Source organism: Solea solea, chromosome 17, assembly GCF_958295425.1.
Source record: "Solea solea chromosome 17, fSolSol10.1, whole genome shotgun sequence".
In the NCBI taxonomy this organism is placed as follows: domain Eukaryota; kingdom Metazoa; phylum Chordata; class Actinopteri; order Pleuronectiformes; family Soleidae; genus Solea; species Solea solea.
The window spans coordinates 19576515-19595163 of record NC_081150.1 but is presented as its reverse complement, the minus strand read 5'-3'; the positions used below and the strand labels follow the sequence as shown (position 1 = coordinate 19595163).

General features: G+C 36.9%; 1 protein-coding gene across 2 annotated transcripts; it reads left to right on the top strand.

Moving 5' to 3' along the window:
- Positions 1-576: 576 nt before the first annotated feature.
- Positions 577-16946, top strand: dnajc5ga (DnaJ (Hsp40) homolog, subfamily C, member 5 gamma a). 2 transcript variants are annotated; one of them, XM_058613708.1, is made up of 7 exons: positions 577-765; positions 8019-8146; positions 9493-9706; positions 10092-10248; positions 11158-11339; positions 11786-11829; positions 12871-16946. In XM_058613708.1, exons 2-5 carry the CDS (start codon positions 8028-8030, stop codon positions 11334-11336), a joined length of 669 nt encoding a protein of 222 aa, XP_058469691.1. In that variant the 5' UTR covers positions 577-765; positions 8019-8027; the 3' UTR covers positions 11337-11339; positions 11786-11829; positions 12871-16946. The 2 variants fall into 2 exon arrangements, with proteins under 2 accessions (XP_058469691.1, XP_058469693.1); XM_058613710.1 differs by lacking the exon at positions 11158-11339.
- Positions 16947-18649: the final 1703 nt, after the last annotated feature.

The following is an 18649-nucleotide window of genomic DNA, read 5'->3' as shown; positions in this document are numbered from 1 at the left end:
GAGTTTCTCATTTAAATGCTGCATTCAAAAGAAGTGTGGATATTTGACTTTACATGAAATGCACAGTGGCGGTGTATGAATGACGCAGCAAGGTTTTTGTTAAATTGAGGTGAAATGAGGAAATTAAGGGCCCTCTGTGCAGTCAATGATACGTTCACGAACCACACGGATTACTGCATTTGTATTCTGACGAACGTTTCCCCCCCCCATAAATTAAGATGGGTGAAATAAATCCCCCGATTTGAATGAATGGAAAGATCAAAGTCAGATGAAATTTTAGCACGCAAACAAGCAATCCTTAGCGTCAGCGTTTACATACCAATACAGCAATGTAAAATGTGTTTAATAGGATAGAAAAGAAGAAGGCTTAAAAGAAGACTAATACATTTCGCATAGAAATGAATGAGGAGTGATCGTGAGATATTGATTAAAACTCAGCCTTCTTTGGAGGCTTGAGACGTTTTTGTATCTTAATTCATATTTTTTACTAGCTAGCTCTTTTCGCTGAAGCACTTGAAAGACTGGTTGTTTGGAAGGGGCCTTGAACGCATCATCGTTTCTCTGAGGGAGGAGGAGCTAAGCGGAGGCAAGCGGCAGCAGCACAAGCTACTCAGTACCGGCGGCCGCCGCGGACCAACATTGTTCCGTACCCGGGCTGAATAACCGTGTTTTGGACCCTTTAACTGGGAGTAGAGACGTTAACTCGGATGCCTCTATGATCCAGCTAACCTCCCGGCGACACACACAGCGTTCAGTTTGCACAAGGTAAGGGGCATTTCGCCGGTATCTAAATTAGCTAGTACCCAAGGTTAGCTAGCCGCGGGTAGCCGTCGTTTGTCGTGCAGACCAAACCCCATTGAGAAAAGTGCCACTTTAACGTCGACTCGCTTCCCCGCAAAATGACCGCTACTTCGCGCGTGTAAAGCGTGTCTTAATTATCATGTTCGTGAGTGACGCGAGTGTGTTAATTTAGCTCCAACATGAATCTTAACGCCATTGTGAACGTTGTGAAAGGTTTGAGGGCGGTGGCAGGCAGCGGACATGTGAACGACAATTTTCGAGGGTTTGTACCTCAATTGGAATGAATGTCCGCACCGGCTAACTGTTAAATCTACGCCGAATTGATGAATATGCTTGTCCACATGTATGCACAATGTTTAGCTGGATGTTGCTATGTGTATTGCGCACGTTTTTCGTTTGATCAAAATTGCCAACATATAGAATGCAGTTGGCGTTTAGCCCAATGTAACGGGGCCACGACTGTTGATGCCGTGTGTCCTGTTATTCTACGTTTACATATCGAGTGTTGTCATGAATAAAATACTTTGTGGTGATAAAGTCACGTGTGTATTATCCTCTATAAGTTAGGTTAGCTAACCGTGAGAGAGCTACAACATCTTAGCTTTAATGACTTGCAGCAAATTGATTAGAAGTACTTTTAATTAATTTTAATGAATCCCCATAGGGTAAATTAAAATTTACTCAGCAGCTCAAGGTAACAATAGATCATTCAAGTTCAGATTGAAGAACAGGAGAAAAATGGGGGCAAAGAGGGATAGACATTATATTAAAAACATACAGATTCAGTGTAAACCCAAACAATATTTGCATTTTTCTTTACATATTTACTAATTCAGTCTTATTTTGTTGTTGCTGTGATGTCCTGCAGTCTGGACTTTATTTGATTATGGAAAACCAAAGGGAAAAAAAGCTTGTGTCAACAGGCAGAAGAAACACATGTTATTGCAGCAGAAGAAAGGGAGAAAATTGTCAGATGTTTAAGTTTATTTTTATTTATTTTTTACTCGACTGTGGCTCGTAAAATATAAAGTAACTAGTTCTCACCGTGTGCGTGGAGATTAGCAAAGGATTAGAGCTCTGCAAGGACAAACGGACAACAATCTCGAGGCATTTTCTCCTTCGCCAGACTCAAACACTTTTCTCCACACACCAGCCGTCATCTGTGACTCATCTGAGCTTAAATAGTGTCCCCTTTTTAATCGCACTGTCCGTTAGATAACTGACACAAATGTTTAAAGAGTCAAACGAGATCACACAGTGGCACACCAAATCAGATTCCTGTGCGGCGCTGTTATGTGTTCATTCACGCCTGATTCCGTGACCTAATTATGTAAATTGAGGCGTGTTAAGCTCTGAAATAAGTCTTAACATGTGCTGCCCACAACAAATGTGCTTAACCAGGATGTTTCCGGTTGTAAAATATGACTGATGTCCATCTGCGAACCCTGGAAATTCCCTCCGATTTCACACGTGTTATGAAGAAACTGCACATGGAAACATAGAAATATAAGCCAGGCTTCCAGTTTAGATGGTTTACTCATATACAAAGTAATAAATACACATAAATTGATCAGTATCATCTTTTTAAAGAGACTAGAGAATGACTGATTCCAAGCCTTTGCTCCATGTGATAAACCAACAAAACACAAAATGTTTTAACATAAATAAAGGCAATGATTAATCAGTTACCAAACCAATGAAATTGGCAGCGAATTAAGTTATTTTTATTTTTAGCTTCTCAATGTGAATAATTTTCTGGTTTCTTTGCTCCACATCATCAAAAATCATTAAAACAGATTCGTTTTGGTTTGTTAAATTGGGTTTAAATACTTGGAGAAGACGTTGTTTGACAGTAGAACAAGTACGATTCATATCAGAGCTGAAAAGATGAGCAGATAATCAAAATTATCTGTAAATAGTTTTAAACAATTAACCAATTATTTTGTGTTCCAGCTTCTTCAGCGATCATTTTCTTGTGAATTTTACTTTGACAAATTTTGGAAATCCCCGATTAGCTGTGTTTGTCATAATGTTCATACTTAACACTTATTTACTGCGTTTAACGTTTATTGCTCTTGTGTGTATTTAACGACATTGATTTTGTTCATCTGTGTTTAGCATTTGGTTATTTGGAACCTGCTTAACTTTGGCATTCACATTTACACAGTGAACATGTCCAGAAATCTGTTATTTTTAACTATAAAGAGTTATTTTAAGAGGAACAGACATGAGGTCGTTGACCTCAGACTTCCTTCAAATAATAGTTACGATAAAAAAACACAAGATCACAACATAGTAAGAGTTCACGTTTATTTTCCTCACTAATAATAGCTCCTATATTTTTTTGTGTTAAATGCGTTTTAATACTGCTTATATTGACTTGGTATTATGTTTATAATGATTGTCATATTTGTGCGATCTTTAATACGATTTTTAAAAGTGATATATGTAAAGTAAGTATATCAATGGTGGTTGCGGCAGTCAAAAACTGCACAAGCGTGGTTGCCAGATTAGCCAAAATTTGTAAATTAAAAAAAACCTGCTGCTTATACCTGGCGTTAAACTTTTTAAAAACAATAATAATACTGTAGAAAGTTGCAGCTCTATTGCAGTTGTATTTCTCTTTTTTGCATTACATTGCTTATTTTAAATATCCTATTGTCGCATTTGTGCACTCCTGTTTCTTCTGCTGCTGTAACCAGTGAGTTTCCTCAGCGTGGTTACAATAAAGTCAAATTTTATCCAATCTAATCTAATATTGTAAAGTCATGAATAGATACAAGATTAGTCATGATGTTTTGTTTACTTGGGTCAAAATGATTCTGTCTAGTTTTTACCGTCTGTTTCAGGTGCTGCTGTTGTATTAATGTCATTATCATCAGTTTTTTTTAAACTTTATTTGGCTCAGACACTCACAGAATCGATCAATCGCTGGCTGCAGTTTGTAGTTTGTTTCCTGGCATCAGTCGTCTCAGTGGTTTACAGTAAAACTGTAAAAATACCAAACCTGTGTGTGTTTTCTGTGGAAGTGGATTATGCTGAATGTGTGTGTGTGTGTGTGTGTGAACTATTTACTCCACCTTTCTTGGCTTTTGGGCAGATGAACCATCTGGGCCTGCAGTGTCTCCATCTGTTGTGGGCCTTTTTTGATTTTTTTGATTTCCTCTGGGCAGATTTTAGTCCAGTCAGGATTCTGACTCTATTTCTCTTTGGGTTTGTGCATTAAATAAATAAATACATAAATATAAAAGTTAGTCAGTGATCTGCCAATACTGGTGATTTAAAAAAAAAAAAGAAGAAAAAAAAAGGCAAATTTCAAACCGATTAATCAAGAATTCTATCTCGTGTAAAATGTGCTGCTGATTTTTAATCTCCAGAATCACAACCAGGCTTCCATGGTTTAAATTTTTGGAAATAATTTAAAATGTTAAATGCCATTATATGTTTTGCCGTTTTGCTTTAGTTGGATTAATGTACATTTTGCACTTAAGTCTGACACACAGACTAATTAGTAAATTGAAAATGTCACTGATTCTATCTTGTAAATGAATCACTTGTCTTAAAAAAATTACTCAATTAGTCTATTATTCCCAATAGCTCCCAATAATCTAAGGCTGCTTTAATTTCATATGCACTCTGGGCCATTTTTTCACAGATACAACATCTGTTACAATTAAAATCATCTCAACAACAGTGTGAAGATTAATTTTTAGTCGCACAACACAGGGCTTTGACATAATCTGATGATGGAGCGTTAAATCAAAAGCTGCCTTTTTTACCCCTCTATTTTTCTTTCTTGCTTAAAAAAACCCCCAAACACCCATAAGTGAATAAGCAAGAGGGGTTATCAGCCACTTAATCCAGACTTCACTTCCTGTAAGAAACCCTCAGGGTCGGGAATTTTAATGTACAAAGTGTAGCAGTGTTTGTGTCCGACTGATGGGAACACAGCAGATATTGTTAGCGTGGTTATTTTTAGCACTCTGTAACGCTGAATAACAATTCCTCTACTTTTGTTCAATAATGAGCTAACAGCGATAAATGCCAAGTTCAAGTCAAACAACCTGGTGGCCACATGGGCTTCAAGTATGGTCAGTAGAGGGCGCTCAAGTGAAGAAAAGTCCCAACTGTGTGTGGGGGAAAAAGTTTAAATTATATCACAATATTCCCTCATGACAACATTTGTGATGACATTTCACATAATTTCACAATAAAGGTGTTTGTTTTTATATGCAATGACAATAAAAAAAAACATTTATGATGCACTAACCTTAAATAACTAAATTGTTGTCGGAAACTTGGAGGTAATCTACAAAATTGTTGTAATGAACAATGAGAAATCATCTGGGTTTTTAATCAGTTTTCAATCTGAAATGATAAACATCCAGATTAAATTGCTGTAGAGCTGAAACAATTAATCGATTATTAATCAATTTCTAAATTAATCGACAACTATTTTGATAATCGAGAATCGGTTTGAAGTTTTTTTTCATGGTTAACAAGATTTCTGATTGTTTAAGCTTCTTAAATGTGAATATTTTCTTATTTTCTTTGCTCTGGATAACAAAGAACTCATTAAAAGTGAATCATTTTGGTTTGTGGACAAATTAGACATTTAAGAACGTCATCATTTACAGGTTTGACGAACACCGATCAATATTTTTTAAGGTTTTCTGATATTTCATGGACCCAATGATTCATCGATTAATCGAGAAAATAATCAACAGATTAATCGAGTATGAAAATAATTGCAGCTCTAAATTGCTGTCCATGTTTCCAGTAAATATGTCTGTTAGTGTTTGTCCCGTTTGAACTAGGGCTACAACTAACGATTCTTTTCGATATATTTTAGTTTTTATGATTTCTTTCTTTATGTGGAGCAAAGAAACCAGAAAATACTCACATGTAAGAAGCCAAAAAAATATCATAAAACCTGTTTAATCCTGATTAATCGATTACTATAGTAGTAATCAATTAATAGTCGAGGAATCAAGTCAGTAGTTGTATTTTATTTATTTCCTTTCGGGGGATTCTTTGAATTCTCGTTGTTTTTAAAAACAGTGAGGAAGTTCATTGGCGTTCAGTGAAAATTGACTGTAGCAAAAGAGTAGTAATCAGCACAGTGGTCTGCAACTGTGTTTGTGGTCTTAATAATGGGATATATAAAGTACACTGTTCATTCTGCCACAACTGTCCAATATAGCAGGATAATTTTTAGTCCACTTTATCCAACTCCATTTCCACACTATAGTAGACTGTTTGACAAGTCCCCATAATGTAATTTATTACATTTTATGGTTAAAACATGTTGTATGGTTAGGTTAAAGTTAGAGTCAGTCTCCACCAAATGAAAGTAAGTCAGTGTGATGTCATGGAAACGTGTGTGTGTTCTTGCCAGTGCTACCTCTTTGGGATCCGTTTCTGTCATCAATCAGAATACTTTTATTATCCCGAAGAAAATTGTTTAAACACTGACCTTGTCAGGAGCAGTAGTCCTCATGAGTACCAGGAACCTCATTTTCTGAGGAACTGGTTTCAGTTTAGGAGTAGGCTTTGAATTGTGGTTAAGGTTTGGGATCAGGCTTTGTTAAGTCTGTTTAAATGAATGGGATTTAATGCAGTCGTCAGAGGACGCCTCTGACCAGGACCATAACCCTCTCTTTCTCTCTCCCTCTCTCTCTGACATGGACTTGGACGGGTAATCTGTGAGATCAGCAAAATGTAATCTTCTTTGGTCAACGACCCGGACAGCATTATTTGTATCGCTGAATAAGAGTCTGCGCGCGTGTGTGTGTAATAGTCTCTCCCTCCAATCTGTATTTTCTCTCTGCTGCACTGTTGTGAACTAGTTTTCGAAATAAAATGTGGTGTAAACTAAATCAAATATGTCGATTTTTAATTAAATAGAAAAAGACACTACAACACACCTGTCTAAACTTTTGGATGAAACAGCGAAGTTTATGTCCATTTAGCAACATTTTTTAGGTTTTTGAGAACAGAATATTAACTTGCATAAGTTAAGTCATTGGTCGACCTTAACTAAAGCATAACTTTATCTTTTATTTATTAGATTTTCAGCACGGAACAAATTACAATCTGAGCTTCAAATTCAAGCCCTCGTTCCATTGAATGAGTTCAAAGCTCTGTTGAAATGGTTTCAGTCCACATTGTAATTTATGTAAATTTAATGTTATCTGATGTTTGTTGTTTTCAATTAGGGCTGCAACTAACAATGGTTTTTAGAGTCAAGTAATCTGTCCATTATTTTTTCGATTTAATCGAGTATTTTTTTCCCATAAAATGTAGGAAAATGTTGAAAAATGCCAATCAGTGTTTACCAAATCTGGAAATCACATTCAGAGATTAGAAAATATTCACAGTCCTTGATTAGAAAACGTTCACATTCCGAGATTAGAAAACTTTCACATTCAAAGATTAGAAAATATTCACATTCATATGTCAGTGTTTACCAAACTTGGAAATCATGATGTTCTCAAATGTCAAAAAGAAATTGTCAAATGGAGCAAAGAAACCAGAAAATATTTACATTTAAGAAGCTGAAAATTCCCAAAGCTTGTATGAATTGTAAAAAGAACCCTCTAAAACTGACTAATCGACTATCATAATCGACTATCTATTTTCAGTCTAATTATGCTGCTTCCCTCTTGGCCAGGTCTCCCTTGTATGAATTGTAAAAATAACCCTCTAAAACTGACTAATCGACTATCATAATCGACTATCTATTTTCAGTCTAATTATGCTGCTTCCCTCTTGGCCAGGTCTCCCTTGTATGAATTGTAAAAATAACCCTCTAAAACTGACTAATCGACTATCATAATCGACTATCTATTTTCAGTCTAATTATGCTGCTTCCCTCTTGGCCAGGTCTCCCTTGCAAACGGGATATTTTGATTTCAATGGGACACGCCTGGTTAAATAAAGGATAAATAAATAAAATGTGTCTGTACAACTCTGTTTAGTGTGTTACTCAAACGCTGAGTCCTGGACATCTCCTTTGGTAAACAGCGGAGGTGAGAAGTTGCATCAAAGTCTCCTCGGTGAGACGTTCTAATGTCTCTGCTGGTCTCGTGGGACCAAGCCGCTGAACTCTTACAACATGCTGCAACATGATCTTCCAAGCACTAATCACCCGAGTCGCGCTCCCTGGATAATTATCTGATAAAGTCATTTATTTATTTTTCCCCTTCCTCCGACAGAGGTGAGCCATGGCTGAACCGAACGCCTCCCGTCCCCAGAGGAAGATGTCCACAGCGGGGGAGAGTGTGTACAAGGTGCTAGGCCTGGAGAAAGGAGCGACTGCTGAGGACATTAAGAAAGCCTACAGGTGAGTGTCCACCTTTTAATCTGTCTCAGTCAGCAGCAGCAGGATTAGTTCCTGCAGAATGGGTCATTATTTCTCTGGGTATTGAATAATCATGTGTTGACAAATTTCATGTTATAGCAGTGGGAGTGGGGTTGTGACTCCCTCACTCCTAATTCTTCCCTCTCATTTCATTGACCCAGCAGTTCAAAATCTGAAAATATTCATTCTGGTTATTGATGAGACCAAGATAAGTAACTAAAAACCAGATAAAATATTGTATTAAATCTGGATTCTTCTCATTTTCAGATGATCTGTGGATTATTTACTACTGCAATGTCACTAAATGGTGAAATTGGCATCAGAAAATTCTCGTTTCATTGAATCAACAGTCCACAATCTTTCATGTACATGATGATTATTGATCAGATTAAGAAAAGTAACTGAAAAAATTTGAAAATAATTGTATTAGCTTGTGTATTTGGGCTGTAAAATTCATTTTCAGTTAATCTGGGGATTATTCCCTCAATCAATGACTTTGTTTTTGTTCTGTGAAATGTTACAACATTTTGAAATTGGCATTAGAATGTCAATATTCATATTGATTATTTAAAAGCACAAGAAAATGAACTAAAAAGATGTTAAAGTGTGCATTTGGGCTGCAAATTAGGATTATTTAAATTTTCAGTCAATCTGGGGATGATTTACTGTGAAATTGTCACCAGAAAATGTTTAAATTCTTTTAATTTCAAGGCAACAAATGTCTTATTTCATTGAATCAACGGTCCAAAATCTGAAAATATACGTACATGTTATTGTAACATGTTACATGTTATTGATAAGATTAATAAAAGTAACTGGAAAAATACTAAATAATTTGATAATTTTACTTAATCTGGGGATTATTTCCTCAAATCACTTTTTTGTTCTGTGAAATGTCACAAAATTTTGAAAATGGCATCAGAATTTCTTTAAAGTCTAATTTAATTTAACCAACTGTTTAAAAGCTGGGCATACACAAAGTGATTATTAATAATAAGAGAAGTAACAAAAAAAGATAAACTAATTGTGTTCAAATTATTTGTTAAATTAATTTTCGGATTATATCTAAACTTTCATTGGGCTGAAAAATGTCACCAAAGTCTGAAATGTACAAGAAAAATAAGAGGAAAAAGTCAAATTTTGTATTTAGGCTACATTTTTAATTAATCTCTGGATTATTTCCTCAATTTAAGACCTTCTTTTGGTTCTGTTAAATGCCACAAATAATGGAAAACATGCCACATTATAATCATAATGTTACAGAAAACTAAGGAAAAGTAACTCAAAATAACAACAACATTTGCCTCTGTTTCCTTCTCTCCTGTCAGAAAACTTGCGTTGAAGTATCACCCGGACAAGAACCCAGACAACCCAGAGGCGGCGGAGAAGTTTAAGGAGATTAACAACGCTAACTCTATCTTAAACGATGAGACCAAGAGGAAGATTTACGATGAGTACGGCTCCATGGGCCTGTACGTGTCCGAGCAGTTTGGAGAGGAGAGCGTCAAATACTACTTCCTTATGTCCAAGTGGTGGTTCAAGGTGTGTGACCTTAAACTCTCGTTGTAATTCATGTTTTATTCAGTGGGTTTTCATGTTCATTATAAGAAAACTTATATTATATATTATATTATTATATATTGATATTTCATTTGGGATTGAAAAATCCAGAAAATACTGGCCTATTTGTGAGCTTTTCTTTATTGTTCATGCATTTGGAGCCAACACGGCACAAAAAAATCTTGTATCTTATCTTCAGAATCTGTGTACTCAACAAAACTTTGTTTATATCCTCGTAACTTAACTCCCCAAGATGCTTTATCTTTTTAAAAAGGTTTAATATGATTTTTATTGTTTGGATTGTGTAAACATCATTGTGTAGCAGTTTGTGTTGGTTTTTAAAGAATGGCTTCCCTCTCCCATGCAGGGTCTGGTCCTGTGCTGTACGCTGTTCACCTGCTGCTGCTGTTGCTGCTGCTGCTGTTTCTGCTGCGGCAAGTGCAAACCGCCTGACGATGACGAGAGCTACCAGTACGTGGACCCCGAGGACCTGGAGGCTCAGATCAAGGCAGAGCAGGACGGAGGTGAGAGGTCGCCGCAGGGTATAGAAGTAGTCTCATTGCTGACTTCAGAGACCCTTTTTACAAAAGCCTTGGTCACAGCCAACATACAGTATATGGCGCTTCTAGGCTGTACACTTCCAGCTAGACTCGACTCGGTTTGGTATGGTTTTTCTATTACTTCATAGTACCCTCATCAATGAGGGCGGAGTCATAGCAAAGCTACATGAATGGCGTGACGTCGCTTCATAAGTGACACAAACTCATGAGAGTCAAAGCAGTTGTTTTGGGTGTAAATGAATCATTAGAATCAGTTGAATCAGTACTTCCTGCATGACCGCAGCACAGACTCCTGAACTGAAATACAACTTAACGGGTCGTGATTTGAGCTCACGATCGCTGGCTTTCAGTGCTGTCGCTAAATACACCAGACTCCTGTTAAGTATTGGCATTTTAGACATTTCATTTGCTAAACGTTGGAGATTAACGCAGGTTTTCGGGGATTATTTTAAGCCCTTTTAACTGAACTACAGTTCAGCATCGTTCGGTTTGATTCTCGTGTCGGACAGTGCTCGTGACTCTTCCAGTGTCGACACTCTCTGACCAATCAGTGGCCGGCATTCTGTCGTCACATTTCAGTATCGCCTAAATACTAAATAAATAAAACTGGTAGATTCGAGCCGAGCCGTGCTGGAACTGTGTAATGGAAAAGCAATAAGCAATAGTTTCCTTGCGTGCTTGGGAAAGAGGTTCAGCAATCTCCAGTCTTACCAGTAGAGGTCGCTAGTTCTCACACACACAAACAGCAGCTGCACTAACTTGATATGTGTTAAAAAAGGAAACTAAAGTGAGCCCATTGTGTGATTTTTCTTTTCTTGTAAAATCCTTTCACACAGCCGGGTTTTTTATTGTTTCCATGCTCCAATTCGACAGGTAACACAGTAATCATAGGCCAGCCCACATCTAACGTGGGTCCACAAAGTCCCGACGCCCAGAGTCCGCCCATTCCCCTGCCGATGCCCATGCCTCCGCCTCCACAGGGGGGGCCGCAGTCGCCGACCAGTCCAGCGGGGGAAGAAAACCCCGGAGAGACTTTACCAGAGTCGAAATGACTCGTAAGAGCCGCGTCGTCGTCCGATCTGTGTGTGTGTTGCACTGTCGTCCATCCGTGCCTGGCTGCACTGTCCTGCTTCTTCACGCATCCATAACCAAAACCACTCCTTCAACCACCGCTGTCTCGCTTGTTGTTGTTGTTGTTGTTGTTGTTGTCGTCATTCATGCGCTTGTTGTTGTCACAGTCGTATTAAACCCGAAGAGCTGCATCATGAAATAACTTGACTGTCGTATTGTTGCCATTATTTTTTACACCGCATCGTTTCATACTAACTGCCTGGTGATATCACTGAAATGAAAATGTGTCACTAACAGTTTGCACCTTTTAAACTGTTTTTATTTATTGTCCTGAAGACAAAACGTTTGTTTTCATTCTACAATTTAATTTTTGTTTGTTTTTGGTCATTGGATGGGATGACATGTTTTTTTTCCTCCCACTCTTCCACAGGAAAATGATGATGTGGAGGAGCCTCAGCGAGCAGAAGCTGACAGGTATGAAACTTCAAATCTTAAATTGCAGTATTACCGCTGGTTCTTCTCAGTTTTTTTTTTACCGTTAATAGTCTGGACTTCCTGTTCTACTGACATGGTTTCATTTTCAGCCCCAAACACTCATAACGGTAGAAAGGATCTCTATTTAATTTGTTTTGCTACGTTGCTGTATTGTAGAGCAGCGCTGTTTGTCTAAAGCTGGGTAACACACGACGTAAATTTCAGAGTCGTTACAGATTTTCTAACTCTTGATTCCGTCACAATTCAGGGGTTACAATTCGATTGTGCACTTTTTAAGTCAGTTTTTTGAAAGTATTTGTCTCGCACTGCTACAATGGAGTATTAGGGCCACATTGAGAACAATGTGGAAGACTGTGAATTTTTTATTTTTTTTAAATGTGGCCCTAATACTCCGAATATTACAACTTTATTCTTGTAAATTTATGACTTTATTCTCGAAGTCAGAATTTTTTTCCCTCAATGTGGCCTTAAAACTCCGCTGTATACTGCAATTTTTAACAACTCCTAATTGATTTTGAGGGCAGCCCATGGCCAAGTGGAAAGGGAGGGTTGCTGGTTTGAGTCCCCACCAGGTCAAAAAAAGTGCCAGGGAACCCCTGAGCAAGATGTTCCTGCTCCTACTTCTAGGAAGGTTTCTAGTAGAGGTTCGGTTAAATGTTGAGAAGGAATTTCCTCCTGTGGCACTTATAAAGGACTCATTTATTAATAACTTATCTTCTATTAAACTCATTGAAATATGTGTAAACTTAGGTTTACAACTGCACTGTAAAGAACCAAAGGTAGCAGCAACCTCGTGCTTATAATGCCTTGAATCACAGTTCATCACGTATTTGAAATGAAATTCAAAAAGTGGTCTGGGATGTTTATGTAATCTGGATTTAAAGTCTTTCAGAGCTGAATGTTCGGGAAATCTTGTTCAGTTTTGTCCTGTGATAACTGGACAGTTGCTGTGTGTTTGAATCTCATCCCTCATTTCACTCTCGATCTCCTCTTCTCTTCTCTCTCCATGTTCCTCTTTAGCCTTTTGAGCCTCTTTTATGACCCTGCCACATCCAACTGCAGCCAGAGATCCCGAAAAACCCAGAGATCCACCAGCGGCCAGTCGGGCCTTAGCCTGAGTCCTCGCCCCTCTTTACCGGCTCCATCTCATCTCCCCCTCCCCTCACTGGACATCACCTGCGAGGTGGACGCTCTCAGCCCCCCCCCCCCATGGAACTTAAAAAATGGAGGGGTGTTCGTGTAAATTAAACCACAAAGCTGTGAGAGCCTCATTGAAATCTTCACACACCCTCGCTGCTCGCTCCAAGTCGCAAGGACGTGACTCTGGAGTCAGTGCAGGTTTCCAGGACTCGCTTTGGAGGCGCTTTATAATTATAATAACAATAATAATAATAATAATCCCATTTCAACCAGTAAGGATATGACTGACACTGGGGCACCGTGATTACAAATAACGTGATTTATCCATAATCCAGAACTGGAATTCTCTTTCTTACCTGTCCCATTTTTGTTTTTACATTTCTTCCATTTTAACTTATTTTTTTGGTGTTAAACTTACTCTGAAAGATTCACAAGCAAAACGTCAGCAGGCGACAGCAGCAGAACAGCAACCGCACGCCGAGGCTTTTCTTCTTCTTTTAAAGGAGTGACTAAATGGCGCTCGCTCTCCATCGTTATGGAAAAATTAAAAAATCTTCGGTCGATACAAGCGGAGCCGATCTCTGAACCGAGTCACTTCTACATTTCATACGACGACACACTCTGAAGGTGAGAAGAGACGCGGCCTGGCGTTTACGGATAATGTCTGAGCCGGACTCTGGAGACTCTGGAGATTCCCAGTGTCGATCAGGAGGCGGAGACTTGACTCTCGTCCGAGTGCATGTGCTTTTTTTTTTGTCTGAATGCATGCCCAATCCCGACTGTACGGCACTGGAATACGCAGCCACAACACATGGAAGAACCTGCTCTGAGTTGAACCCGTAACTCAGTGAACCAGCTAACATGTCGTCATGTGCCACCCCCCATCCCCCTGACTAGAAAGATACTGTAATCTGTGTTTAAGATGCCATACAGTGGAACACTGACATAATTTAGAGATGTTCCGATACCATTTTTTTTTACCAGAGATGAGCCAAACCAAGTGCGATATATCTCCATAATCACTGGAAAATTTAAATATCTTAAATCCAACGTCATCAAAAACCTCAAATATCACCCAGTTAACTAAGTAAATAAAAGGCAGCAACAACATTTTAACATCACATTAATGTTGTGTTCACTGGTAATGTCTCCTGTATGGAAGCAACATATTCTGGATTCTGCATATTTTTAAATGTATTTTTTTAGCCAATACAAAAAAACCCCCAGAAGATTTGCTTTTTTTAAATGATTACGTAATCAATTGCTATTGATGACACTAGTGCCACCTATTGAAACGGAAGTCAACAATACAATGTGCGGGACCTTCCAGTGTGAAATATTGCCAAATCGCAAATGTTTTAGCTAGCTCTTGCTAACGCTACTTTACCAGAAATCACCACCTATGGAATTCTAAAAATTGTACTTTTCCAGTGGCAGTGGCTCATTCCACGCTACCAGAAATCACCTCTTCTGTGGAATTCTATAACCTCCCCATTTTCCTTGGGCAGTGTAGCTCAACAGCTACCAGAAAGTACTGGTTTTTTTTAGGCTCATGTGAAGAACTACCCAATTGTGAATGTTTTAGCTAGCTCTGGCTAATTCTACTCTTGCAGAAATCACCTCGTCTTCACAATTCTAAAACACGTTCTTTCCAGTTGTAGTGTACCCCAACTGCCACTGGAAAGTTGTGGGTGTTTTTTTTTAAGGATCGCTTATAGCATTATCCAGAGCTAGCTAAAATATTGCCCAATGGTGAATAATATTTAGCTTGCCCTGGCTAATGCTATGTTCTTTGAAATCACTTTTTTTTTTTAAGAATCTCAAAGATGAAGTTAACTTTTGACACATAACATTAGCCACAGTTTTTGCTAGCTCTGGCTAATGCTACACCACAAGAAGTCACTTTCAAATCATTTAAAGAGCAGTCCTTTTAATGGCAGAACACTATGTAGCATTAGCATCACCTCTGTAAAGTTGGATTCTCTCACAGAGCCATTTCTTTTCTGCTAAAATTGTTATCTGAACATCTCTATTAAAGGTTTGTTTTTATTTGTCAGATATAAATAGTTTTGCTGCTTTTTTTGTTATTGCAGATTTACGTTGTAGACCAAAGCTAACAGCTCCATGTAGCTAAACCAGGTCACTCTCTCTCTCTAAAATAAGCCTGTTCTGTTCTTTCAAAGTCGTCTCTTTAAGACGTGTTTTAGTTTCTTTTTACTCAGGTCGTACGATTTATCTTAATTTACTGAACCTCGTCTGCTTCCAGAACCACAGAAAGCACATCGACTTTTATCCACGACCTCAGGTCCAGATTCACTTAAGTCTTATAACCGAGGCGTAATCTGCTAATTTAACTAAATGAAGTTTTTTTTAAATTAAATTAAATTAAATTAAATTAAATTAAATTAAATTAAATTAAATTAAATTAAATTGAATTCTTTTGGCCCCTTGAAGAGAACATGAAGTGAGCACTCAACCGTCTTTATTGCTCATTTGAGGCACTCACATTTTATCTGGAGAGGACTAATCCATTCAGTCTTTGTCTCTCGTGTGCATGTGAGCACGACTTCATTTAAAAAGATAAACGTGTTATGTAACGCACACCCAACCTCCGCTGTTACAGAGAGGTCTTGATCATTAGCGCCATCCGTTCTTGTTTAAACATGTTTAAAATGATGACTGTGTGAGAAACAAAGATGTTTTCTTCAGTCTGTAGAACATGACGCCCTACGTGAAACATGGAGTGGATCTGGATCCCTGAACATTTATACATATGCGTCTCAATCAAACACACATTTCCTTTTTTATGAGATGTATTCACTGACTTTTTATTTTCTTCTGTACTGGTTACTTAATACCGCTTTTCCATTATGCAGTTAGCACGACTCATTATTTTGCTTTTTCATCAGTGATAGAACGTGGTGCTTGGTTCCTTTTTTTAGTACCTGCTCTGATGAGGTTCCAAGCGAGCTGAGCCGTCCGACGCAAGAATGAAAGCGGGCAATGCCAAACTGGAGATTACAGTTAAAAAAAATTCCCTAAAAACACACGTTGATCTCCAACATTTAGCAAAAGGAAATGTCTGAAATCTCAGTATTGGTAATGGAAAACGAGCTAGAGCTATAACTGTGAAATGGAAAAGTGTCATTAGCGTTTCAGTGTTGACGTCTCGTCGACTCAATCGTCTGCATTATATTGTTACTCTTCAAAATTTAGTTTTTCCAACCTTTAATCCAAACAATATAAACATTTCATTCAAAAGCTGGAACCACCCTTTTATTTGTATATGTGTGTGTATATATCTGTGTATATATGTATGTATGTATGTATATGTGTATATATATATGTATGTGTGTGTGTATATATATATGTGTATATATATATATATATATATATACATATACTTTTTGATTAAATTGACTGAAAATGTGAGTTAATCATTCAAAATTTTCTTTTGACTCATTCAGCATCATTGTAATTTCACTCCCACACACTAGAGGGCTCCTGTTGGCTCCCACTGGGATTAAAGTTAGTTCATTTGTCGTCTGCCCTTAAAAAATAACAACTTTTCCCTTTAAATTAGGCTTGTTTAAACATAAAGATCCTGTCCAAGATAAAATTTTATCAAACATTTTTTAATTTGGAAGTTTATTATTTTTAAAAAGTGTAAATAATTCATTGTTCACATCTGTTCAAGCTGTTTCATTTCTTACTTTTTTATTTAAATCGCACAGAAATAATTCAGTTTTGGTCAAAGTGTGGGTTAGGGTTGGACGAATGAATGGAGGAAGATCATTTATATCATTGTAGAAGAGGTTTATTTTTTAAGATGTTTTTCTGTTTTGTTTGTTTGTTTATTTTGGGGGCGTGTCACTCACGTTGAAGTTTCCTGTGGACGATCTGTAAATGAGTCGATGAAATGAAAAATCAAGTAAATAAAAATGGGGATTTTATAACTTCCTGTCTTGTGTTTGTACTCACATGTGAAATGATGAGATTCAGCTTCATTTTTGTACATTTTTATTTAGTTTTCCTCGTATATTGAAAATGTTTCCTCATACAAATAACTATATATACATATAAACCCACAGGACAATGCAAATTAAAAAAGAATTACATTCGAAGCCATTTAAGTTAATATAAATTAATTCCTCATATACAGAATATTCAAAGTTAAATGCTATATATATGCACAGATTCATGCCCATGTACACATTAATATTTAATTTGTTTCTTAAATGATTTCTAAGTCTTTTGATTATAGCTGCAAAAAGTTGTGATATTTTTTTTTAAAACTTGTATATATTTTCTTTCTTAAGGCCGTCATAACTAAATAATTTTAATTTATACAAAAATGTTTTTTTTTATTTAGTGTTTTTTTTATTTAGTTTTTTTTGTTATAACTTAACTCTTAACTTATATTTCTTAAGATTGTAACCGTTTTCTCGTGAATTTGTTTTCATTTTATATCGTCTTTTCCCCAACAATAATTTGCGTTGTTATGCTAATTTTTCTTTATAATTTCAGCATTAGAAAATAGTTGGGGGGTTATTTTGTCAGTGTAACTTTGGTAAATTAAGTTTTCCAGTACAATTTGATTTTGTCAAGTCATTTAATGTACACATTTTTGTTTTGACAGCGTTGTAGTTCGTATTCCTCTGTGTTTATTTCACTGATCATCATCATCATCAGCAGAAGCAGCAGCGTCTCTGCTCCTCCTGAGCCTATAAATAGTCGGTGTAATCTGTTTATCGGCTTTAGTCCATTTAGCCGATTCCATCGTATCGATGAGTTAAAAAATACCTTATGTTCTCTTTTGCACTCGTGAGGTCAAAGGTCAGGGACAGCGACGGGAGAGAGAGAGTGACACCGGGTCAAACTGGTGAACACGCGTAGCTGATTTAAATACTTGAAATAAACATTTGTCTGATACTAAATGGTTTGTATCTTCAAGTAAATGATTTTATAAATCAATGGACATATGATTATGGTTTAAATTGACGTACAACGAAACACTATTTCAATAAATATGGAAGTCACGTGACCTGTGTTAGTGTTGATTTCTCATGTTGTTTTTAATCCCAACAATAAAAACACTTATTGTAATTTAAAATGAACAAATCCATTCATATATTTGAGTTTTCCACAGGTGAACCAATGTAATACAAGGACATTTTTCAAAATAACTAACAATAAAGTCAAATAACCCGTGTTATAATTGATTTCTGGTGTATGTGTAACATTCTCGTGAATATTAGGACCACAAAAACACATTATTATTATCAATGTTGAAAACTTACCATCTCTTTTTTTATTATTATTATTATTATAATATCTACAGTAATTGTCAAAGCCTGTAATCAAATAATATCCTTACTCTCATGTCTATGCTGAGTAATTCACATTTCTGTCCTAAAAACATCAATTATATAAACATATTTTAACATAATTCCTTTTACAACATAGCGTTTTGTTTATTTGTCACTAAAACAAGTCCTTTTTACGTAGATTCAGACTTAAAATCGGCACATTAAACTCATTATTAACCGCTGTATATAATTTCCAGATCAAATAAATACATAAAATCTGTTTCTACTCTTGCCATTATCTAAATCGTCGGTATGTATGATGGATTAAATAAGGTACCGGACCTACAACC